A 27,664-nucleotide genomic window follows, 5' to 3' on the forward strand; every position below is an offset into this window, starting at 1 on the left:
GTACGAAGTCGCCGAATGCGCTACGTGCAAGACCGCAAACTGTGGAAAGCATTGGGAGCCTAATTCTAGCTACCTCGGCCTGATGGTTATATTGATGAGGCATATTTTTCTTTTCCATATTTATCTTATATCGTCTCAAGGAATAATTCAGTCTTTGAAAAAAATCTTTTTAAAATAAAAAAATTTTTATCCCTCATGTTTTATTTACAGAAAAGTATTTTTTTCTTAATTACTAACAAATTATAAATAATTTTATTGAGCACTTTATTTACAATTACAATCCACTCGTTTTTAATGTTTTAAAATTAAATATTAAATATTAACAGTCCGCATAATCGTTAATTAAAATTTCGCATTCTATAATTTTTTTTTAATTAGCTGCGCATTTGAACTTTGTTCTTTTAAACAGTATTTAAAATAGTTAAAAATATTTTGTTTAATCACTTAAATAAATATTTTTTTTATTAAGCAACTGCCTAAAAATATTTTTTCCATATCACTCAAAATTTCTTTCATAATAATTAACTGCAAAAAAATGTACAAGCTTTATTCCTAATTTTATCTTAAAACTATAATTTTATTTTTTCATTCTTTTCCCACAAATGGGGCAACATTGTCAACCATAATTTATTAAAATATTTCGAAACACGAAATTCTTATTTTAAACTTTATCTAGTGAAGATAATGCTGCAATTGCTCTGCACCGAGCGACGCGCCGTAATATGGTATTTCTGTAAAATACAAAAAATATTAATTAATCGTTTTAATTAATTAAATTTGTTTTACTATTTACAATAACAGAAAATTTACATTTTAATAAAATATTAAAGCACAAAAATAAGTATAGAAGACAAGTCTTTGTATAATTTTCTATAAATCTTTATGAGTTTTTTTTTTTATAAATTTTAATGTAAAATGTAGTTTAATATACATGAGGTATAAATATGTACAAAAATAATGAAATGTTTATCTGCATTTATAAATCAATCGGAATGACAATATTCTTCTAAGTTTTAATTCTCTCAACCGTTACAGGAGTGTGCTTTTCAGAAATGTCTATAAAATTTACAGAAATAATGATTATGTCAGAAGTATGGGCAAATAAAGCGTTAATTTACAATTCGCTTGTAAATATAATGATTGTAATATACAAGAAATGAACAGTAATATATTTGAGAGTAAATAAGATCATGTGAGGATATTTTTACATAAGTAAATATACGAATAAAATAATAAGAATAAAATACAAAGCTGTAATTGAAAGAAGATAATATCAAATAATTCTATGTATACAGGTATATTAGTCTGTACAGTGTCAGTCATTTTGTCGTGTTATTTAAACCATGTAAATTGTAGAAGTTGAATATTTTATTATTTATCTACTGAAGTCATCATATACTTAAGGTTTATATTTTACGAATATATATTTGTTGAATAAAGGTCTTTATCTCGTTAAAAGAAAAGCATCGAATGACAAAGTGGTATTGCTAAATATGCTGCCTCTTTTTTAGTTGATCAATTTATGAATTATTCTTTAATATAATTTAAAGTTTAATTTATTTATGGGTAGTATCATTAGAAGTTTATTTAATACGGAAATGTTTCTTTTTAAACATTTATTCCAGTATTGTTAATTCAACGTTTTACTTCTACAATATACATGTTATTTGTCAGTCAACATACCTAATATTAAAAGTCAGTCGTGTTCAAACTTGAACGATCTTGTTACCACGAAGGAAGAATTTGACATCTTTTCTTCTATTAGCGTCGTTGTCAGTCGTTGTTCTTGGTGTCGTCGTGGTCGTGGTTGTCGATGTCGTGGAAGTCGTTAAATCTAAGTCAGGTAGGAGCTCAGCGGGGAGGACACCGACGTCATTGTCAGAGGTAGGAGTCGGAAGGAAAGCTTTCCCTGTCTTCATTAGCATCTCTTCAAATATAGCTTTATTAAACTGAGGGGCGACATCTAAGGATCTTTGGACATTATTGTTCATGTAAGCGGCTAATTTGCTTAAATTGCGATTAATCTTTTGGATTTTAGCTGGTGTTAAACCTTCCTTCTTGTGTAAAGTTGGTACTATTGAATGTTTGGAAGTAGCATGAGCGAAAGTCGGTTGGGGATTTCTTGGATCATAATCTAGGTAAGCATCGGTGGACGCTGGTTCACCGTAAGAGTCTACAGCGCCCCATGACATCGGCTTGAAATCTGGTAAAGGGGGAGGAGGTATGGCGAGATGTTGCGGTTCTGATGATTGTACTGATGGGGAAGCGGATGAGAAAACGTCTTTAACAGCTGTGTAAACTGTATTAAGTATGGAAGGAGGAGGTTCTAAGGGTGTGTGTCCGACTGTAGAATGTTGATGTGTTTCACCGTGCGCCGCGTCACCCAGTGGCGCTAGTATCACGACGCCTGCGTGCACTCCGGCGAGCTTCCCTCGTCCTGTCTCAAAACAACTGCAATCTTAGTCTGTTACGTCATTAGTTACGTCACTAGTTCAATTGATGTCTCGAATACCCGAGTGTTGCACCTTTCTAATCCGCTTTGAGAACATCGCTCTAATGATTCAGTGTCTAGATCACTTCGATCGTAGAATAGGAAGGAAAGTATATATAACGTGTTGGTTTGTTGACATTAAGATTGTGTAACGCAGTGTAAATTAATATAATGCTTATGTTTTTGATATATTAATGATTCCTTTGGTAATTACATAACTAATTCATTTACTAAATAAACTTTTATTAGATTCTGTAATATTTAATTTATGTAAGAGGGCGTTTGAGTTGTAGTTTGAAAGTTATTTACTTATTCCAATAATAAACTACTATTTCTAATATATTATTATGTTATAGTTAACTGCATAGACTCATTATGGCTTAGCAAACACTCTTATTATCTAAAAGTTAGCAAGTTCTTGATGTTTTACCGAACATGTGGTAACTTAATGACACGGAACTGTAATTAAGGAGTTATCTATTACACCATTACTTACTCTCGTATTATATTATTTAACAAAAAAGACACTATTAATTATTGGTATTTTATTATAAAAAAACTAAAAAGGAGTCACGTAATAATTATCGCCGTTTAAAAAATTGCATGCTTTAACACACATTCAAAGTCCCATAGTATTCCACAATCATCTAATTTTAAGGAGGCTTTTTCGGCCACTGAAAAAAATTTGTACTAACGGTGAACGACTTTCGGATATGTATAAAAAGTACATTAGGCAATCATAATTTAGTCGTGTTATACAATAAAACGATCGTATCCGGTTTTTGGTAAATAATTTAGTTTTTACTAAACATTTGAAAAAGCATCTATTCAATATAAGTAGACCGTTATGTTGAAAACACGATTTAAGTTTTTGAAAAGAATTTTGATGTAATAAAGAAATAGGAAATAAGTACTGGTATTATAAATACTTATTTCCTATTTCATTGTTATATTTATTTCCAAAAATATATAATTTATTTACTATTTTATTAATTTAAAAAATAATAGTAAGAAAATGGAACGTGAAATGGAATCTTTAACGTATTATCCACATAATTATTTTCATTGTATAATTTACTTAACTTACAATATAGCTAGTCAGATTATAAACCGACGAACTATACAGTCGATCTATGAAATATCTATTCGATTTCCTATAATTGCACTGTTGGCTAACACGTATGCTCTTTTGTTTATTGTACGGTATAATTCACAGGAAACATTCTAAATTGTGACATCGAAGCATTGTATTTGATCAGATAATCTAGTTCCGATTCATTCGGTCATGATGTAATGTCCGTTTATGTTCTGATCCCACAGTAACATGGACAATGTGTCAGTTCATTCTCACGATTTATATAGATTACTAAAGGTTGCAATGATTGCAACTGCAATAATTCAATTATGTTTCTTTGCTATTTTTTTTAGGTTAAATGTTCAATATAACCTCTTACATGAAATATTCGCAACATTCGATATAGGTACGATTTAAAATAAAGAAATATGCCAGTAATTACTATGCTAAAATACAAAAATTTTATGGTATGGCGTCATTTGGTCTATACTAGAATTAAAAAAAAAACTTGTGAGCCGTCATGGGACGCCTGGCAGATGTGAAACATCGTGTGTGTACAAGTAATATGCATAAATATTATAATTAAATAAATAATAATAATGATAATGGCAATGATAATAATTATAATAATAATAATGTTAAGAAAAATGTTTAAATCAGAAAATTAATAAATATGTGGAATAATAATAGTAATATTAAATATTCAATATTATTAAACTAAACACATAATATATACATATATGTATACCTCAGTATAGCTTGGCGACCCGTCGCCACGGCAAGCGTCGCCAACCCAACGATTCGGTTTACAAGTGATCCTATAGATGTTTCACATCAAAAACTGATTAGGTTTTTTTATAAATTAAACCAATCTAAAAAAAATACTATCCATAAAATCATTAATTTAAACCTACTTTTGTAATGTAATGTCGCTATGTAAAAAAATGTAAAATTTAGTAATACTTGTTATGTATTCCGATCGATGGTTTCTAAGACCAAAATCTCTATGTAAATTGTAAACCATATCATCAACGCTGTCCTTATCTTTAAGAAAATAGTGATAAAATATTTTAAACACGGCATTTGGTTTCAAAAACCCAAAGCGAGACATTTTCGCACAATAAATTTTGTCAATGCATTGTGAATGCACTCTTTCCACAGAAAGTGATCTTCTTTCCCATAACGTGTAGAATCCAACGTAATGACTACAATTATAAATAATTATGTGAATGATTTACGTGGTTTACAAGACAGTTGTGAAATATTAAGTCTGAATCATAAACTTTCGACGTATGATGTATATAATATTTCATTAGAAATATATACGAGGAAACAGTTTATTGCTACACATCTAATTTGAGGTCATTTATTAGTAACATATCTGATATAAAAGGCAATTATTCCTATTTAAATAACAATATTTCTAAATATGAAATTTATATGGTTCGTTTTTCTAAAACATGAAATGCTAAGAAAGGGATTTAAAAAAAAACACGAGCTCTATTATCACAGTAAGAATTCTAGTTAAGTTCGATTATAAGTAAGTATATTAATTAGCCGTTGCCGAATATAATTGTAGAATAATTTAAGATATAGAAATTTTTTAAAGATAATTATACAACATACAAACAAAGGACCTTTTTATAAGGAAATAAAGTTACTGCTTTATACGTAATCTGTTTCATAATCCGATTGAAACTGAAACTGGGAAGGCATTCCGCTATCGGGAACACAATATATTAGTAAAGGGCGTCTGTTTGTGTGAAAGTGCCTTCCGTGTGACGTAATGACCCAGGTTAACCACTCTCATAACCCACAAATTACACAAACTAAACTATTAATATCTTATTGGGTTCTCACTGCCGAAACATTCGTACAGAAACATATATTATCTTTCTAGTTTTGTGACGCAAAAGCTCTATACAGACTATAATGTTCTACTTTATTTAAAAAACTTCTCTGCAGCTTAGAGTTAATAAAAGTTAGAATTTTCAAATTGTACAAATTTTAAACAATCGGTCGCCCGCAACTCTGTCCGCGCGGCATTTAAAAAAATTAAACTTTATATGTAGCCTATGTGTTCTTCCAGACTATGTTCTCCAATCGTGCCAAATTTCATCAAGATCCGTTAAGCCGTTCTGGCCGTAAGACGAAGCCGTAACCTTCAAACAAACATCCATACATCTAAAAATTCACATTTATAACATTATTTAGATACATAAAATAAAATATTTAGAATTAGGTAACATTACCTCTGTGCCAATATGTCGCATTAGACAATAATTTTGCAACTACGTACAGGATTTGTGACCGAGCAATATGTTTTGCATTTATTCTAGGTCAATTTACACAATTGCTCTAGGACTTGAATTACAAGTGAATAAATTATTTCTATTGCACATTACTGTTTTAATTTCAGTTAGAGATTAGAGGAAACGTCAAAAGCTTAATGATTAAGAGTACATGTTATCCGAACATGTGGTCGGGTGTTCGAATCCGCAATCGAACCAATATCGTAATCCACACCCTTTACAAGCTTTAAGCTTAGTTGTACAATAAATAGAAACATTTGAAATAAAAAAAATGAAATGTAAAAAAAAAAAACTTTACAATTGCTATTTAATTAATTAAGGCATATTGTCAAGTAAATTCATTCAAAACTTACAAAAAAATTTCGTAATACTATTGATTAATATATGTACTAACAAATGTTGTAATATGGCATACAAATATATGTTTATTTGCGGTATAATTATTTAGTAACATTAAAAAAAATGTACTCTGTATTTTTCCTTCGACCACAATAATATTTACGCAATATATCGGCGAGTGGACATACGGTGGGCAAGGCGAGTCGAGGTTACTGACCTAATGCACTTTCACTCAGGGAGCTCACATCCTCCATTATCGATAGGTTACGATCAAACGATTGGCATATAAATTTGACGAAGATTATTATCATCAAAGTATTAAAAAATGTATTGAACGAAACTTTGTAACAACTTTTCAATCTTAAAAGAAACTGCTTTTTGAATTGAAATAGAAAAACATCACGAAGTATCAATAAAAAATGTAAATTAGGTTTCTGTCTGAAAATTATTACAATTATCAAATATGTAAAAATGTTAGCACTTGAAAATCACGTTTCATTTCTTAAATTTACTTTACTTTAGATGTTATTATTATTATTTAGTCAATAAATAATTTTAATCTATCTAATCTGAAACATACGAAACATAGTTTTTATCCAAAATAAGTAAAAAGTGAACAAAAATATTGTTACACTTCAAATTACATCATTGTAGTTACATTCGTAAATAAAAACGTTACATCGAATTCAAAATTCGTTACCTTTTTAAATACAACGATTCGTTTCATCATCACAAATCCGTATTTCCGTTCGAAAGGGAAAGTGAACGTTTATTTAAAAGCAGCCAACCAAATGTGAGACATTGACGAAATGGCATGGTTTGACATTGAAGGAAGTCAAAAATATATACACAAAATGTTGACGAAGAAGAAAATATTTACAATAACAATCCAATTTGAAAAGAAAAATATGCAATAACATTTGAAGCAAGAAATTCTTTCAAGAATCAGTGAGTCACGAATATTTGTGACAAGCGCCTCCATCATTGCCAATTATGTCAAAATTAGTATACTTTAGCGCCGATAGGGGGCGCTGCACAAATTTTAATACAAATTTTATCGATACGATGGCGATTATTACAAATATTCAGGCTAGACCCACTGTAAGAATAAGTCTAGAAAAAGAGTGACATGATTAAGAAGGAAGTGACAACTGAAATATTGAAAAAGTCTATCTGGAAGATGAAAACTGGTACACCCCACATAGAGTGGAACAAAGATTAGGAGACGAAGAATTCTTTGCAGAAGATTCGAATTCGGAATTTGAAAATCAAAGCTTATTTCACAGCTTTATAGAATTTGTAGCTGTTGTAGTTTTATTATTGAATCTTACCAAATAGAATCTATTAAATCATAATATCTATATAATAATTCCGGTGAAGGCAATGGCGGCTCTGGTATGTCATAATTTTCATCTACAACTGATGACATCACGATTAATTCTGAAAAATGTATTGGATAAAATAACATAATATGTATTATGGTTTACATATATTTATGATAAAATATTTATTATGACAACTGAATGAATGAATTCAACAACAACTGAATGACTATCATAATTAAAATTTACTTTCATGTAGACAATTTTAAAATGTTTGTTCGTCTGTCTGTTTGTTCTTGATGTGCCTTTGTTCCGGATAATCTCCAAAGCCCGATTTTGACGGGACTTTGATGGGAAGGTAGCTGATGCATTTATAATTTTATGTAAAGTCATTCCTTCTGGACAATGTTTAAGGCAAGTCTGTGTGTGCTTTTAATATTTCTATCTCTACTTATTAAATTCATACTATAATGGTATAACTCTATATTGTTATTACAAGTTAACCACATTTACGACGGATGCAATAAAATGTCTTATTTCGGACACGCTCGTTAAAATCCCGACATTGCAAAACTATCGAATGAATACATTTTACGATATAATTCACGATTTCAATGAATATATTTGAATGAATAAAACTATTTATTTCCATCATAACTCTAAAGTACGTCGATTTTTACGTATATTATAGTGAATTTTCTTTGCAAATATACACCATAGTTTTGCACAATTAACTACATTCTAAGAATACATGTGGATATTTTTTTAATTAATGTTCGAGGAAATCAAATTTAATACGAGATTAAAATATATTGACATTATTTAGACCTTAAGAATGCTGCTTTATTTATATGTTTCGAAGGAGTATTTTAACAATGAGTCTATTAATTTATATATGAATGATCATATCTTGATTAGTACGAGTACGAACTAATCTTGGCGACATTTTCATATTTACTTCAACTAAAAAGAACAACGGTATTAACTACTATGTCTTAAATGTCAAATTACTATCTATATCTAAGTCATATAATATATGTGAACCTCTCTAATATTACATAATGTATGTAAATAATACGGAAGTGTTACAGTATATAATTCTGCTTGTGCTTAGTTCCGGTGATGAGATTTCTTATGTAATACAGTCTAAGTTAACCTTAAATCTTGTTGAATATATTTTAAGCTATCATAATGTTTGTAATTGAAGATGTTTGAAATAATTAGACATTTATGTTGTTACAGATATTTCGTTACTAAATGTTTACTACAATCAGTAATTGTTAATTCACTTTTGGAATACGGTTTATTCTTTCATTTATTTAAAAATTTCAGTCAGTATTATTTAATTGATGTTTTATTATAAATAAGGATTAAATACTTTAACAAGTTTTAATATATTTTCTTGTTTTTTTTATTAATAATTTAGTTATTATATGATTTTATTAACGAATTTCCGAATAACCTTTTTTATAAAATTCGTATTTTTCTGTCGTAAAAACTTTATATTATGTCATATTTATTTGAATTATAGAGAGTGAGGTACTAATTTGTATGAAAAAGTTTTTTATTTTATTTTTATGAATCTAATTTAACATTAAACTTGTAAACGCATTGTGTTTCTTTGTTAAAATAATTTCGATAAAATTTTTAAGTATCAGTTTTCGATAAAAAATTACACATTATTGTCAATTATTATTAACTTTCCGCAATTAAATGTAGAAAAAATAAAATATATTTTAAAATACAGTCTCACTTATAAGCCCAATAAATTATGTCAATAAACAAAGTTCAAGTAGAATGTTTTTTTTTGCCAAATTGTTGTTTTCTGTGTGTATGTTGAAACATGTTTTCGTGTTAAATGTAACACGAAACGACAGCTTTAATTAAAATGATTGCATAAATACTTTAAAAGTAAACAACAAAATTATATTTTCTTATTTCTCAAGAAACGAAAATAAAATTTTGATAAGTTGTCACAGTTACAAACTTAAATTGAATGAACATTTTTATTGAAGTAATTATTTTTACTATGTACTCAAAACGACTAATCTTTGTTTAAAACATATTTTTAACTGTGTTTTGTTAAAGATACTGAGAGGAATAACGTGATGTGTTAACGAGGAATACAAAAATTATGGTCTCAAAAACCCACGATTAATAGACTTATAATTTGTAACTTTCATGATTACTACTAAATGATATTCTATAACATCGTTAATGTTGTAACGGTGATTCTAATGAAATCAATACTTTAATGTAGGTAATTGATGTCAATACGTTTTTAATAATAGGTATACCTTATGAGGTATTGAGGTTAATCTTCATATATTATACGAACAGGATTGAAATATATTACAAAAAAACAGGTAGCGACATCTATTGCATAAATTAGTTTGAAAGTTAAAACAAGTTTTGTTTCTTTTGATTGAAACTTAAGACTTTCAGTTCCTCATTTCACATTTATTTGTCTAACGTCCTTTCATTTCATTCTTACAAAAAGGCTAAGGAAAAAATAATTAGTTTCGGTTGTTTATATCTAGCGGTAATCGTTCTAAATCTAGAGTTTTAGCCTTGTAGAGTAGAGTAACTTGGCTCGAGGGGTCCTGCGGTAGCTTCGGTTATGCCATTTGCCCCGAGAGCTCAACTTTTTGGCGATGCTCAATTAATATCATGTAATCTGTTCTTTGAGATGTGTAAGCTTACCGTCGATATGCGAAGGGTATTTATGCGGTGCGAAGCCTGTAGGCGAGGAGAGGGCAGAAGAGGTGTGCGGGTAGTGGGCGGGCGCGGTAGGCGCCGCGTAGGCGCTAGGTGGTGGTCCGTACTCTACGTGGGAGGTAGATGGAGGACCGTATACTACCGCTGCTGAAATTGTATGACATACTTAACAATCATAAATCTGATTTGGCACATTGACAACAAAAGTAGTCTTTTGCCCGGCGTTCCACAATTCTAACCCCAGGTAATACACTAATTGGTAACACGGGATAAAATTAAATTAGGTATCAGCTTTTAAATGAAATGAAATGGAGGGAAAATGAATTAATGTTTTTCTTTTTTTTATTAAGACGATTGTGACAAAAATGTCTTAAAATCAATCTCTATAGTAAAGATATATATCCTGCAAGTAATAAGTTGTATAAGATTGTATATTATGTAATAAGTTTTATAAATATATATCACGAACATATGAGTTAAGTAAACACTATAAAAATACATGTTACATTGCAAATGTTATGCAAGACGAGGTACATATTGTAAATACAACGAAAATTTGTTTACAACACTTCGTCTTTTTACACCCGAAAGAGAAACGATTAAAATAATATGCAAATTTCGAAAGCATTTGTTTTTTTCGGTTGACAAAAGATTATAATGTGATTCAATTTTGTCGATTATGACCTTCTGAATAACCAGTAGTCATTATTAGAGTGGTTTAGCGTCATCTCAGACAAGCCTTGGCCTAGCCTAGCCTATTTTGTATCAGGGGTGACATAGAGCTTTTGTGGTTTAATTTAAAATTATTATTACATGATGAAGAAAACCTTGTTAGTCCTTACCTACTGGTTTCTTGTGACTTAAAGCTGCAGAGCTTACGATCTTCTTTCCTATATTGCTGACCACGTCACCTTTAGACGAGATCACTCTGCCTAGACTAGCCGCTAACGCACCACCGCCTTTGATCAGCTGACCCTTTAAGATTGTAACTCCTCCAGTGATAGCTTTCACTGCTTGGAACAAAGTGTACAAGATGGACTTCTTTAAGCCCCAGTAGTCTACTTTTTCATCGTGCTGTAAAAGGCAATATTAAGGTTAGTAAATAAACAACATATTCATTTGTTATTTTGCTAATGCTGTGATAGTCTTTTGTTTTTTTCCAATGTGTTTAAATAGGTGTCCTAAGTTAATTAAAAAGATGCGCAACTTGCGTGTATTTATTCATGTACCTATATTTATAGAGCGTCTGATAGTTCTTTTAACTGTCATTGAATAAGTGAGATGTAATTTTTATTGCGTACATACAATTAATTTCTATTCTTTCTAAGAGGATAAGCTATTCTTGGCAACTACTTTAATGTAGCCATTTAATATAAAATTAGCGACATAATAGTAGTTGATTTTAAAATTTTATTCCTAAGTACTAATATTACTAGTCATAGTTGTTCTTACTGGTTCATAAGAATATCCATGTTCTTCACCGTGTCCAGATTTACTGGAGGCGGAGGCCACGAATGAGGCAGCTCCGGCAGACGCTTGACCCAACAGACCGAGTTTGCTCTGAATTCCCGATGCTGCTTTCGACGCGACCGCACTTAAAGCTTGAGCAGACGATCGTTTTGTCCTATTGAAAGATAAGGTGATGTATGAAGTATGTCGTTTATGTGTTTTGTATGAAACATTATAAATATGCAAACTATTGGCCACATCGAACATCTCATCTCTCATAAAGCTATAGACTTTTTAAAGCTATAGACTTATTTATAACTCAAGATCGGTCGAACTGATTTAGCTGAAAATTAATGGGGAGGAAGCTTAGAACTAGGAGACGGACATAGGAACTTTTTTATCTTGTGTGCTTTTTTTTATTCCGCGCGGACGGAGTCGCGGGTAAAAGCTAGTAATATATAAAGTTACCTAATAGCAAACAAACATATATATTAATGATATTTGGTCCTCTTGCGATTTTTAATATGACCTGGCAATTTGATCATAGGGTTATAGTTAATGGAACTATGTAGATACCTCATAATTTCTTCAGCTGCAAGCCCCTCAGCTAACACTTCTAACTGCTGCGGCGTCATCCGGCTGATGGCTGCCATGTCGATTATATCAAGCTCCAGTGGAGCGCGCGGTGCGGGCGCTGCGAGTGACGTCGCCAGACAAAATAGGCACACCCATATCTGTGATGTAAACTATATATTAAACAAACGCAGTAGAAGTATAATCATATCTATATATATAAAAGAAAGTCGTGTTAGTTACACTATTTATAACTCGAGAACGGCTGAATCGATTTGACTGAAAATTGGTGGGCAGGTAGCTTAGAACTAGGAAACGGACATAGGATAATTTTTACCCCGTTTTCTATTTTTTATTCCGCGCGGACGGTGTCGCGGGTAAAAGCTAGTATCTATATATATAAAATAAAGTCGTGTTAGTTACACTATTTATAACTCAAGATCGGCTGAATCGGTTTAGCTGAAAATTGATGGGGAAGTAGCTTAGAACCAGGAAACGGACATATGATAATTTTTACCCCGTTTTCTATTTTTAATTCCGCGCGGACGGAGTCGCGGGTAAAAGCTAGTGTACATTAAATTATTTACATCAATAATTAATAAATAGCAATGTCTTTCAAATAATAATAGCGATATGTGTACTGTTTAATTAGATCTCAATACATTAAAGCGGTTCACATCAGGTTTGTGGTAATTAAAATAATCATTGTTGAAAAATATTATCTGTAACAACTTAACTAGATGGAGCCAAAAGGTTATGTTGAATTACTGACGTTTAGTCAATAATCTACACAGATAGGGCAATTTCTCCTCAACAAGAAAAGTCGACGGAAAAATTGATCCCAGCACGATGAGTACTATTGTCTTGTTTCCATTGCTTTTATTTCTCACTATTATCTCTATAGTCTACATAGTTTATGAAGTGAACTACAAATAACTATCTACTACCAGGGTATAATAACATGCGACCATCAACATGACGTAGTATTTAAACTTAGCCTTTAAGTTTACGCAACGTTAGCCCGATCCTATAAAGCTATGACATTGGTTACAATCGGTTAAGCCCTTTAGGCTACAAAAAGTTAAACTCGAACGGACATACATCCGGAACCAATCATCATCTTCTTGTGATCCCACTTATGTAAGGTTGACGCACCAGGTTTTTATTCTCCAGATCGATCTATCTTCCGACAGTTTAGTCGCCACTCCCTTCTCAATCATGTTCCCTTTCACATAATCCAGTAATCTCTTAGCCCTACCTGTACCGGTGCGCCTTTCCACATACATATTTATAGTTCTTGCACATGCTATTCTACCGTCCACAACAAAACTAATAGCGTCGAAACATGGGTTACTAAGACCAAAATCGCCGATTAAACATATTATACCTGTGATGTCCAAGATAAGGACGACGACATGTTTTATATAGAAATTTTGGTCTCAGAAACCAACAGTAAATCAATCATAAGGAAGTAAACTTATACGTGCGTAAATAAACTATAAGATCGTCTGTTTGGCGGTGCGCGGCGCGAGCCTTGGCAGTGAAAAGCGAAAGTTGTGACGCCAGCGTCACCGCGGTCGCCGCACCGCCGTGTTTGGGCTCTAAAACTAGCGTATTATTTAATAATGTAATCTTACGAGTATATATAAAATTCTCGTGTCACAAGGTTAGTTACCTATACTCCTCCGAAACGGCTTGACCGATATTTATGAAATTTTATATGCATATTCAGTAGGTCTGAGAATTGGCTACTATCTATTTTTCATACCCCTATTAAGATTTTTTTTAACTGCGCGCGGATGGAGTCGCGTTCGACAGCTAGTATTATTATAATAATTACATTCTCATTTTCATCAGATTTACCCTACTACTAAGATTTTATTACTGGTTGTAAAATTGTTCATTTCCCTTTTGAGTTCCTAAACCACTGAACAGTTTGTGTTAGATCCTTGTTAGGATTTTCTGAAACATAACAAAATAAAAATATTTATCACCTCTTGTTAAACTTTTTTAACGACGAGTTTTTCTTAAAAACACTTAAAACTAACTAGTATTGCTCTATTTTTTGTCTCTATTTACAGTTTCATAGCCCCACTGTTAAAATACTTGGCGAATCTAGAAACTTCAACACCTGGAATAGTTTGGAAAAATAATTTTATAAATGACTTTATTGAGAAAGTACTGTCAATTATTTTTTAATGAAATAAAAAGAATGTATTTATTTATTTTGCTTATATGTTATTGAATACAAAGGACATAGTGTTTATAAGAATAAGAGACAACCATAGTTTATTTATATAGACGTTGTGATGAATAAAAAATAACAATCTTTCGTGTTCAAATTATATGAAATAAAATGATCATATATTTATTTACAAAGAAAGTAGATGATAGAATTAGTGATAGTAAAAATTGACAATACACTTATTTATTAATTAGCCAGTCCTCACTTAAATGAATGAACTAACGAATGAATGGTGCTTACGATTGAATGAATAATTACTCAAAGTTCAATTCAACATTTTAAAAATAAAATGTTTTGCAGCTTGCATACTTTTACTTGATATCAAAATGTAAGAATTAAAATCGTACACACAAACAAAAATACTTATTGCATAAATTAATAAAACATCAATTGAACTAAAAAACAAATTGCTCAATGTCAATTATTTTTTTGCACAGACATTTAAATATATTTATTTAATAAAGTCCAAAACTTGACCTAAAATATTGCTTACTTAACTGGTCCATTACGGATACGAAATCATAAAACTTTGACCTATTGAAACATAACACGCTGTATCAAAACGTGAAGGTAGAATTTAAAAAGTAGTTCTACAGGGTGTTACGCAAATCGCCATTAATTGAGTGAATTTAGGTTGTTTGTTCGTGTGTTTCATAATAATCATCAATTTTTACTTCCTGCAAATTACTTTTATATCTGAGAGGATTATTTTTATCACTCTCTGCACTGTTACATACTTATAATTAGCCGACTTCAAAAAGAAGGCTATCATATTTTATTTTATTTTGTTATTAAATTTGTGGCGAATCTGTTATTATCGGTCGTCTATTGTTTGAAATTAGAACATAATTCATAATCAAACATTTGGTATTTTATTTTCAATTAATAATAGCGTATTGCACTTATATTAATTTTAACTTGTATCAAATTTCACGTTCATCAATTCACGTAATTTCCTTAAAAAGGTATATAAAGTTTTCACTTCACGTATTAATAAATATTCAAAGCATTTTTGTCAATAATAAAATTGCTGTTAATTTCCACTGCCGAAACATCTATACAAAAACATGTTGCTATACATATTTTTCAAGTAGAATTAGATGGTTGAAATGTTTTTATACATATTGTCTGTCAGTGAAAACCCTAGGATATATTGTCTCACCGAACCATAAAAAAACATCTGTTACGTCTGTTATAAATAAAAATAAATACCGTTTTATGTATCATCATCATCATCATCATCATCATCAGCTCATTATACGTCCCCACTGAGGGGCTCGGAGCCTACCCCAATGTAGGGGGTGACTAGGCCATAGTCAACCACGCTGGCCAAGTGCGGGTTGGTTGACTTCACACATATCATTGAATTTCTTCTCAGATATGTGCAGGTTGCATCACGATGTTTTTCTTCACCGTAAGAACGTCGGATAAATGTACATATGTAAATCGAAAATCGAAAAACACACTGGTACATGGCGGGATTCGAACCCAGGACCTGCAGATTGCAAGTCAAGTGCTTAACCCCTGAGCCACCGACGCTCTATCACGCTTTATGTATTACATTGTTGTAAAATAAAAATGTAAATAATACATAATACATTGCAGGAAATAGACAATAGACAACTTTAGTTGGTTATTTCAAAATTCACGCTAGCTTGGTAATGTTGATTACCGTTTGTATTGTTTATAGCAGCTCATGCCACTTATGACACCGTATCAGTTATGCTGTGGTAGAGCTGTGACAAGTTGGGAAATATATTTTTTTTATTTCAGCAAGTCTTTTGTAACGTTATTTAAACTATATTTTAAATTTAGAAATATTTAAAAAAAATTATACCTTATTGTATTACTTGAGCTTTAAGGACTAGCGAAAATTACAATTTTTGTCAATTCCGTATTAAATTATTTTAAAGCACGCGGTTTTATTTCTCGCTATTATGCTTGTTTTATGAATCTCTTGATCAGACAAGTTGCTCAATAGCCGATTCATCATCATCAGCTCACTGTACGTCCCCACTGAGGAGCTCGAAGCCTACCCTAAGTTAGGGGTGATTAGGCCATAGTCAACCAAGCTGGCCAAGTGCGAGTTGGTTGACTTCAAACATATAATTGAATTTCTTCTCAAATATGTGCAGGTAGAACCACGATGTTTACCTTCACCGTAAGAATGTCGGAAAAATGTAAATATGAAAATCGAAAAACACATTGGTACATGGCGGGATTCGAAACCAGGACCTGAAGTCAAGTACTTAACTCCTGAGCCACTTACACTCTTCGCATTTGCCAATTACAGTCTTTTTATTTTGATAATTTAGTAACCACACACGTCGATGTTCAGAGCATTTGAATGACACAGGGTTATATGTCGTGGTATACTTTCTCGTTGAATGTATTGACAATTTATACAAGTGATAGCCAAGTTGTAGTACATTATTAGCTGTAATTCTAAACCTTAGATTTAAGTGCCATTACCAGTTGTAAATTATTTTAATCGATACAACTATATTTCTCTACAAACGTTAATCGTACAAAACTTATATTTTGCTTTAAAGAGAATCTCGTATCTCGAATAATCGATCTCAAACATTGTTACTTGTTCATTTGTTTTTGACATACTCTCTTAAATCTGCAAAAAAAAACTCTACTTTGACTTTATTATTTGTGGCCAGTATTTTTTTTATTTTACCATTAACGAGTCAAACCGTCTACTACTCCGTTCATATCGAATTTACGTATGTAGATGTATGACCGGATCTCGCTCAACATCCAAGATAAACAATTTTCTTTCCCTTACGACAAGTTCGAAGTAATACTTTCATTACATTTTATGTCTTACGAAATATAGAATAGAGGTTAATTTTGGTTAATGACTCTCAATTGGTAATTTAGGTTATAAAAATTCATAATTTCATTTCACGAACATGCTCTTTGCCAGAATATCGAAATTGTTTACATTTAAATACATTTAGAAGAATAAATTCATAAAGATAGCAATATTTTATTTTTTATATATGTTTATTTATGTGTCATGAAATATAGAGACATTTTTAGAAATGTTTAATCCGTAATACATCGTAGTTGTCCTTAGTTTCATAACAATTTAGTTTATAGTTTAGAAGTGCATAGAGCATCGAAAATCTAAACTTTACTATGTATAAAAATAGTTCTGTTCGGATGTTCTAGGTCGTTGTCTGCTTTATGTTTCCTCATTCTAACCGCTAAGTGTAATACTTGAATTGTGTTTGTCAACTGTGTGTGCCTTCCAATAGAAAGCTAGACGCTATCTTCCTCATTGTAGAAAGAAGTTACAATTTTACTAAGGTTTTACTACTACGCTCTTTACTTTTACGTTTCTTTTTTTTTACTTTGAGTAACGTCCTGGATTAAGAAGAGATATACAAAACTATTTTTAAGCTTTTTGCCACATTCAGAGCCCTAAAACGGTTAAGTAGTCCCATAATATACAAATATTTACATAATCTAAATTCTAAACTAAAAGCTGCAATGAAATTTGTCTTGCGGAAGTGACCTTATTTCACTGTAGCTTTTATTATAACACTAGCTTTTACCCGCGACTCTGTCCGCGCGGAATAAAAAATAGAAAATGGGGTAAAAATTACCCTATGTCCTTTTCCTGGTTCTAAGCTACCTGCCCCCCAATTTTCAGTCAAATCGATTCAGCCGTTCTTGAGTTATAAATGGTGTAACTAACGCAACTTTCTTTTATATATATAGATAGATATACCAGGTCACTCAGAAAGTATTGCGAAAAAAAGTTTTTATGTATGTGAGACTGGTCTGTTATATTTTATTTAAAAATATGATTAGTTATAAGTAAAAATAGGTACGTTCTAAATTCAAAACTACCCTACACATTTTCTGCGAGATTATTAAAATTACCTTGTCTCATTGAAAAATGGATTTGCGTCGACAACATTTTCGCGCTATGATTTTTTACGATTTTAAATGTCGCCTGAAACCGGACGAATAGTACGATAGACTTCAAATGGTATTATTGGATGAAGGCCCTTCTAAGGCAACCGTGTATCGTTGATATAATGAATTTAAGCGAGGTTGACTAACTTTGGGGGATGAAGAAAGAAGTGGTCGCCCTTTGACGGCTGTTACGGAAGGAGACGTGCTAGCACTGAAAAATTTGGTCCAAGATAATAGACGAATTACATATCAAGAGATTCAGCATATACTGCAGATTGGATCAGGAAGCCTTAACGGGTTTCTACATGTGCATCTACGGGTGCAGAGCATAGTTTCACGCAGGGTGCCGCACAACCTCACCGATGTTCAAAAGCAGGCAAGGGTGGATTGGTGCCATGATATGATAGACAAATTTGAAGCAGGCTAGTCTCGGCGTGTTTACGACATCGTTAAAGGTGATGAATCCTGTATTTATCAATTCGATCCAGAAACAAAGCGCCAGTCGACGGTTTGGGTGTTCCAAAACGAATCAATGCCTACCAAAGTAAAGCAAGCTAGAGGCGGGGGGAAGATTTTGATCGCGAACTTTTTCAATTTGACTGGCTACTTGGTGTCAATTCCTTTACGAAATCAAAGAACCATTTACGCCGAATACCGAACTACTACCAATTGCTTGGCAGAAGTTTTCTCTGTTGTGAGCAACAAGCGACCAAAAGCGGGCTACTGCTCTACCGCGATAATGTGCCCGCCCACACCTCAATCACAACGAGGGACTTCCTAGACAGCAGACTGGTCAAACTCCTAGGTCACCCTCCTTACAACCTTAACCTAGCACCGTGTGACTTCTTCTTATTCCCAAAAATAAAAAATCAACTCAAAGGGATTCAGTTTTCGTCGCCAGATGATGCGCTCTCAGCGCTCGAGCAGGCTGTAAACGAGGTGTCTGCGGCGGACTGGAAAAAGTGTTTTGAAAACTGGTTCAGACGCATGAAACTTTGTATAGAGACTGGTGAAGAGTACTTTGAAAAGATGTAATAAAAATATATTTACCTATAGAACATTTTTTTTTAGTTTCGCAAAACTTTCTGAGTGTCCCACGTATATAATTGTTGTCCCTCACTTCCTCTTTGATAAGACAGAGACGACAATACTTATCAATACAATTGGCAATGCAATACTTGAGTACTCCAGTTAAACTATGTATTTATTTATATTATTTAAATATGGAACACGTTAAAAAAACAAGTAGAGCGCGTGACGAAGCGTTCACTTTTGACAGTTAGCATCTCGTTACATCAGTGCGCCTGCGCATTGTTGTTCTATTGCGAACGTAACAGACCAGATATGAATCTAACTCGAGCTACCAGGAAATTAACGTGTTTATATGTTAAACACATATTCGCTCAATTAAAACGGTGCAAATTAATGTCTTTATTAAGTAATAATTCTACAAAAGAACAATCAAGAAACAAAAAATAGTAGGTTTTAATTAAAAAAAAAATACTAACCTTCGTAATCGGTTCGATTAATGACTAGAGATTGTAGAATACTTCTAAAAAATCTACAAAATACATAACACTTTAGATAATAAAATTGTTTATTTCAAGCGAAACAAGCAGGTGAGAAGAAAATGTTTAAAGATTCTAAACACGTCTTTTGAGCTCTGAGGTCACAGGTTATGTAAGTGTATAAGTAGGTCGAAGAAATCCGCTTTGTCGACTCGGAATTCTTATGATTAACATATCCGAAAACATTTTCCGCAAATTGTTTACAATAAAATAACATAAATTAACTAATTATTCTCCGTATTATACCTGCTTATGCAATTACCAATATTTAAGATTTTTACTCAATATAAAAATAAAGATATAGACTGCTCGAGCTTCTCGTTAACGACGTATAGTGAGCTGATGATGGTGATGAATATATGATGTGTTATTCTTGTTTTTAAATACCTTAAAATTTTTCATTGTTTTTGAATACAGTTTTTACCAATGTACGTTTCAGTAAATAAATTCAAGTTATTTATTTAACGTTTCTCGACCCTTCTTCAATCATTTTTATACTGGTGCTTTACTATTATTAAAAGTTTATATTTTACATAATCTTCTAAACAAAATTTGTGACTTGCCAATCACTGTTTTTGATTTTTCAACTTGAAAAATTATGATTTTATTCATTTTTTACAAGTAATATTAACTAATTAAAAAAAAATTAAATGAACTCAACGTTTCCTACTTCCTAACAAATAGGGATGTGCCACTTTCTATCGACAACCTTCCGCAGCATATAAGTGTCAACAGATATCAGTAATGTTGATAATTTGTCCGGCGTAGTGCGGTAGTCAGAAAGCAAAACGGATTCACTTTCGATGCTACGTGTTACGTTATGTGTCGATGGCCGCGAAGCCTTCTGTAGACGTCATAATATTAGTACAGCCGTGGTCTTTTATTTGCCACCTATTTCGGAGAAATTTTATTAAAGTTAATATTATTATAGCTCTTATAGTCGACTCTGTTTGCGCGGTATTAAAAAAAAACTTAATTAGTAGCCTATGTGTTCTTCCAGACTATGTTCTACATCTGTGCCAAATTTCATCAAGATCCGTTGAGTCGTTCCGGATATACCTTCAAACAAACATCCTTCAATCCATCCAAACATTTATAATATTAGTAAGATTATAAAGTAAGAAGTAAGATGGCACTATAGTTAACTAATATTTCAACTGTTTGTTTGTTATTATTTTACTTGGTCTTATATTGCATTTCACATTCGTTTCAAATACGTTGCCTGTACTCGTATAAACAAACGAATTTCCATTTCTTTTAACAGCACCAACCAGTTAATTTCGGTTTAAAATTCTGTGTTCTGTAGTCAATGGTTAAGTAGACTATGTTAATTAAAATTTCACTTAACGTATTTTATTATAATTTTATATATAGAATTATTTTTATAAAACCTTATTCATCAACATTTGTTCCGCTAAGACTATTTTAAATTAAGATAGAAGAAAAATATTGCATGTAAAAAAACACAGGTCTTGTGAGCGTCATCCCCAATTTTAGTATAAATGAAATAAAGTCCTCCATTGTCACATTATATTAGGTCCTTACATATGAAATTGGCGTTTTTCGTACTGGCCACTTTAATCACGAATTTCTCCTCTTTGGTAAGGAATTCCAAATTCAAATTTGTACAGCTATAGACTCATGTATTTGTGGTTCGATGACCGTCATTCATTTGTTTTTTTTCTTCTGTTTTTTTCTGTTTGCGTCACTCATTTTACAAAATGGAAAACTTAAAATATCGCATTATTTACGAGTACGAGTTCCACCGTGGCACTAGTGCTGCGGAAACGACTCGAAGGGTGAATGATGTGTATGGCGGTCGTGATGCAAAAGAATACACAGTTCTTTTTTGGTTCCAACGTTTTCGTTCTGGAAATTTCGATCTGCAGAACAAGCCCCGTGGACGGCCTGAGACTCAAGTTGATAATGAAGAGTTGAAGGCTATTGTGGAAGCGGATCCATCGCAAACCACGTCCGAGTTAGCTGCAGGCTGCGATGTTAGTGATAAAACTGTTTTAATTCACTTGAAACAAATTGGGAAGATTAAAAAGCTTGAAAGGTGGGTACCTCACGAATTGACTGTAGCAAACCGGCAAACGCGCGTCGACTGTTGCGTTACATTACTAAACCGGCACAATAATGAAGGTATTTTAAACCGAATCATTACCTGTGATGAAAAATGGGTTCTTTACGATAATCGGAAGCGCTCAGCGCAATGGTTGAATCATGGCCAGCCAGCCAAATCCTGCCCCAAGCGAAAATTAACCCCAAAAAAGTTACTTGTAAGCGTTTGGTGGACTAGTGCCGGTATTGTTCATTACAGTTTTCTCAAATCTGGCCAGACTATTACGGCTGATGTCTATTGTCAGCAATTGCAAACCATGATGGAAAAGTTAGCGGCTAAACAACCTAGGCTGGTCAATCGCTCCACGCCACTGCTGCTTCACGACAACGCTAGACCACACACTGCGCAACAGACGGCTACTAAATTAGAAGAGCTTCAATTGGAAAGTCTAAGATATCCTCCGTACTCCCCGGACCTTGCTCCAACAGATTACCATTTTTTTTCGAAATTTGGATAACTTCTTGCAAGGGAAAAAATTCAACTCCGATGGGGCAGTCCAAATCGCCTTCAAAGATTTTATTGATTCCCGTCCGACTGGTTTTTTTAGTAAAGGGATCAATGAACTACCTATGAGATGGCAAAAGTGCATAGAAAATAATGGTTCATACTTTGATTAATTAAATATATATATTAAAAAATATTCGACTTTTTGTTCCTCCCATACAAAACGCCAATTTCATATGTAAGGACCTAATATTTACATCATGTCTTACACATAAATCAATACGTAGAATTTGTAAAGAAAGGTTTATTATTTATACCAAATTTCGTAAATCACCAATATAACATAATCTCCATACTAATATCTTAAACAATTGCATTACTCTATAACTCAAATAACATATTTCAATTAGTGTCAACTATTTTTAGATACGTAACATCTAAGTATGTTGTTTTTGTATCGGGGGAAAATCCCTCTGTAGCCATCCTCTTCAGACTACGTGGGTCTCGGGATATCCAACGGAACGCAACGGGATTTCATTTATAAAGCTTAGGTTTAAAATACGGAATAAACTGTCAAATAAAAGTTTGAAAATACTAAACTGCAGCAATGCATGTACCTGCATGCCACTATTATCCTTAAAAGTAAACATGTAATTATAAAAAGGTGTTGACCGACTTCTCTGTTGAATTAACAAACAGTATCTACATTGAAAATGTAAGGAAAATTTGCGAATTTATGACAGGATCGTGACTAACAGGCAGGATAAAATTACTTACGTACGCATATAAATCTAAATCATATTAAAATACAGGAATATATTTAACAGTAATTAGAATAAATATGTAATTATTTCAGACTGCGAATTTTTTTTAATCATTTTAGTAACAATGCGAGTAACTATACCTCAAAATTTATAACTTGTGCGGTAACCGCAAGTGGAAAGTTGCTTTGTACCGCATCATATTTACTACTTTAAATACTTTTTAAATTCATATGAAAAAAAAAGTCTTTCACTTTTAAAGATCACCTTACCTTAAGCGAAGAACCACAGACTTATAAAAATTAATGAGTCTCACCTTTAATTTGCGTGTGTTAGTCATCCTGCTTTTTTAACAGCGAAAGTCACTGATACGTTCACACAAAGTTACTTCACTAAACACTAACAATAATTAAAATCCACACTTAAAAATATTCTTTATAAATAAAAATTATAAATGGGTTTTTTTTTTTCAAAGATTTTCAAGATGGCGTTGATTTTGATAGTCTGTTAGTTTTACCGCCAAATTCGTTAAACTTTCTCGCGCGTCGAACGTGCGTCGTTTGCGGGTTCGCTGTCACTCTCGCCGGCAGCGCGCCATTTTCTTTTATTTAAACTTCGAATCCCCACTTTCTTGAAGATTGTGCATTATCGCATAACAGCATCAGGTGTTATCAAAAGTTATTGAGGCCGTCCGGACGGACGATCACTGTATCGACGTGAATTACGAAACCGTAACTGCATTTATTTTAGCTTTACCGATTAAAGTATAGAGGTTAGTGCTGTCTGAAAACTTAGTTCAATATATGAGTACTATTATTTATAACAAATGCAGTTATCTAATTATTACATTATTATGTAACGTAATAATGATATACTTGGGTGTGTTTCTGAGATAGAAATCCCCATTTAAAACCTAATATGTATTATTTCTGTTATGTTAAAGATAAGGACAGGGTTTGTGTTTTATATAAAGACTAGCTTTTACCCGCGATTCCGTCCGCGCGGAATAAAAAATAGAAAACGGGTTAAAAATTATCCTATGTCCGTTTCCTGGTTCTAAGCTACCTGCCCACCAATTTTCAGTCAAATCGATTCAGCCGTTCTTGAGTTATAAATAGTGTAACTAACACAACTTTCTTTTATATATATAGATAGATTTTGATCTCAGAAACCAACTGATAGTTAAGTAATTTATTTTGGTAAATTAGCTGTAAGCTGTAAACGACTTAGTCGTAATGAATACCTTTTACCAACTACCACCGCGAAGATTATATACTTGGACATCACCACGACACAGTCCACAACACATAATTAGGAATCAAATTGATTACATTACCATAAATAGACGCTTCAGAAACTGTATCAAAAACACTAAAACGTATCCGGGAGCCGATGTTGGTTCAGACCATAACCCAGTGATTGCGACGATATCATGTATGCTTAAGAAAATTAAGAAAAAGACATTAAATAATAGACCCGACATAACAAAACTCAATGACATTGGTATTAAAGCTAAAGTGTCGATAGAAATAAACAGATGGGCAGCAGCCATAAAACCAGAGATAAATAAGTCTACTGAAGCAATATGGAACTCACTAAAAGCTAAAGTTCTAGACATTAATGAAGGTTTTCTAAAGAAAACCTGGTCACCTAAGCAATCGTGGATGACAGAGAATATTTTCAAACTCATGGAAGAAAGAAGAATTTACAAACAAACCAATATCAAAAAATATAAGGAGATACATCGAAAAGTACGAAGGGAAGTCCGTTATGCTCGTGAGACTTGGCTCCGGAATAAATGTGATTGTCTTGAAAATCTGTATAAGAAACATGACGCATTCAATCTACATAAGGAACTAAAAACTCTTATGGGTCGCAAAATGCACACAAACCAGCTTGTAGATGAACATCAGATCCCCATCTTAGATATATCTATGAAAAAACACCAATGGGAACAATACATAGAGTCTATGTTTTCTGACAACACTCGTGGTGAAGTCCTACCTTACACAATCACCGAGGGATATTCTATTATGCCCGAGGAGATTTTAAAAGCCCTGAGTAAAGCTAAGCGCGGAAAATCAACGGGACCAGACAATATTAACATCGAAGTATTGAGGTTAATTGAGGAAGGCAATATAAAAGTTCTCGTTGATTTCATGAACTCAATATACGACTCCGGTCAGATGCCTAAGGATTGGTTGAAGTCAACGTTTGTCACTCTTCCAAAGAAAGCGAATGCGAAGAGATGCGAGGACTTTCGAACGATAAGCCTTATGAGTCAAGTATTGAAGCTATTTCTCAGCATCATTCACGGACGCATAAGGACGAAGTGTGACGAACAACTCGCTGACAGCCAGTTTGGCTTTAGAGCGGGAGTGGGTACCAGAGAGGCTCTCTGTGCAATACAGGTTCTGGTTCAAAAATGCAGAGATATGCAGCAAGATGTGTTCCTCTGCTTCATAGATTATGAAAAAGCTTTTGACAGAGTCTTACACGACCGCCTTATAGCAATATTATATGACATCGGGTTAGACGGCAAGGACATTCGAATAATACAGAACCTTTATTGGAACCAACAAGCTAATGTTCGGGTGGAGAATGACATAACGGAAGATGTTGAGATTAAGAGAGGAGTGCGTCAGGGCTGTGTCTTGTCACCAATGTTATTTAATTTATACTCGGAAGCAATAATGTCAGAAGCGTTACATGACCTAGACTGCGGAGTCAAAATAAATGGACGGAATATTAACAACCTTCGATACGCTGATGACACAGTGCTGATAGCATCATCATTACAAGATCTCCAAAAGATTGTTGACCGGGTTAACCTGTGCAGCGAGAAAGCGGGTCTAAAAATGAACGTTAGAAAAACGAAGCTCATGGTTATATCAAGGAAAGAAGTTAATGACGTTTGCATAACAGTGGCGGGCCAAAAGTTAGAGAGGGTGCGTCAATATAAATACTTGGGTACGTGGCTAAATGAAAACTGGGAAAGCGACCAGGAAATCAAGACACGTATCGAAGTAGCACGCAATGCATTCCAAAAAATGCGCAAAATTTTTTGCTCCCGTAGCCTTGGAATACATTTGCGTGTCCGCCTTCTAAAATGTTACATCTGGCCCATCCTTCTATACGGATGCGAGGCTTGGACAATAAAAGAAGATCTCAGGAAACGTATAGAAGCGTTCGAGATGTGGGCATATAGACGCATGTTGGCCATAAGCTGGACTCAAAGAGTGACAAACGAGGAGGTTCTGCGACGAGTCCACCAAAAAAGGGAACTTTTGCAGACCGTCAAGATGAGAAAAGTATCCTATCTTGGACACGTGCTCAGGCACGATAGATATGATCTCCTCCAACTCATCTTGATGGGAAAAGTTGCCGGCAAAAGGAGTGTTGGCCGTCGGAAGAAATCGTGGTTGCGCAACATCAGAGAGTGGACTGGAATTGCGAGTGCCGCCCAACTGTTTCGCCTCGCAAGGAATAAACAGAAATATGGAGAACTGACCGCCAACCTTCGCTAGTCGGAGAGGCACCTCAAGAAGAAGAAGAAATTAGCTGTTCTATTTTGACCATATTCAATTTGAATGATCCGTTTAGTTTGTCAACTCAACAATATTGTCGTCAAACGAAGTTGAAGTATTTTGATGGAAAGGATAAATAAAATGTTTAGGCCCTTCTTGTATTAAAATGTTGAACTTAATAATTAATTTTGATGTATATTATAAGTTTTTAATTTAGATAAATTATAATAACAGTCCTTAGTGTTTACCTTCAGCTAGTTGCATAACGGCCTACTTCAAAGTATCGATTAAATTATCTGAATCTTGTACATCCTACTTTATATCCGATATGTGCAATCGTCCTAGATTTATACTTTAAATATATAAATATATTATTAATTCGAATAGCATTTTTATGTATTTTATTTTAAATATATATATTTATATAATGGCTTGCCCTTGGAATTAATTTCTTTATATGAATGAATGGTGTAATGAAAATTCAACTCATTGTTTTGTAAATTAATAAGATCGATTTACTATATCACTCCGAATGACGTGAATATGGAACAAATCAAAATCGGTTCAGTTATTTAGGATATAGGCCTTCGAATGAATATATAAATTCTGCCGAAAAACATTCAGCTACAGGATGTTCTGATAAAATGAAGAACAAAAATAAAAAATACAGTACAGTCTTTATTTGCTGTGTTTTTTTATGTATATCAAATGATGTAATATAACTTTGTAGTTTTGACATCTTTTAAGTAAAAGGAACAAAGAGCTGTCATAATACGGTG

At 32.8% G+C, this 27,664-nt stretch overlaps 1 protein-coding gene across 3 annotated transcripts; it reads right to left on the bottom strand.

Annotated features, from left to right (window-relative positions):
• Positions 1-566: 566 nt before the first annotated feature.
• LOC106717964 lies at positions 567-23,926 on the bottom strand. 3 transcript variants are annotated; one of them, XM_014511954.2, is made up of 7 exons: positions 23,675-23,926; positions 12,283-12,440; positions 11,710-11,881; positions 11,100-11,331; positions 10,243-10,401; positions 1,684-2,437; positions 677-731 (listed from the first exon to the last, which is right to left on the bottom strand). In XM_014511954.2, exons 1-6 carry the CDS (start codon positions 23,696-23,698, stop codon positions 1,707-1,709), a joined length of 1,476 nt encoding a protein of 491 aa, XP_014367440.2. In that variant the 5' UTR covers positions 23,699-23,926; the 3' UTR covers positions 677-731; positions 1,684-1,706. The 3 variants fall into 3 exon arrangements, with proteins under 3 accessions (XP_045534880.1, XP_014367440.2, XP_014367439.2); XM_014511953.2 differs by having other exon boundaries at positions 10,243-10,404; XM_045678924.1 differs by lacking the exon at positions 1,684-2,437 and having other exon boundaries at positions 567-731; positions 10,243-10,404.
• Positions 23,927-27,664: the final 3,738 nt, after the last annotated feature.

This window comes from Papilio machaon, chromosome 8 (genome assembly GCF_912999745.1).
Source record: "Papilio machaon chromosome 8, ilPapMach1.1, whole genome shotgun sequence".
NCBI lineage: Eukaryota > Metazoa > Arthropoda > Insecta > Lepidoptera > Papilionidae > Papilio > Papilio machaon.

Bases quoted from the DNA above. Each gene is read 5' to 3' on its own strand.
- LOC106717964 (XM_014511953.2), bottom strand. From the start codon at position 23,698: ATGACTAACACACGCAAATTAAAG. The intron at 11,332-11,709 runs GTAAGAACAACT...TGCCTTTTACAG, and splicing joins ATGGATATTCTTATGAACCA to CACGATGAAAAAGTAGACTA. The intron at 10,405-11,099 runs GTAAGGACTAAC...ATACAATTTCAG, and splicing joins AAGTCACAAGAAACCAGTAG to CAGCGGTAGTATACGGTCCT.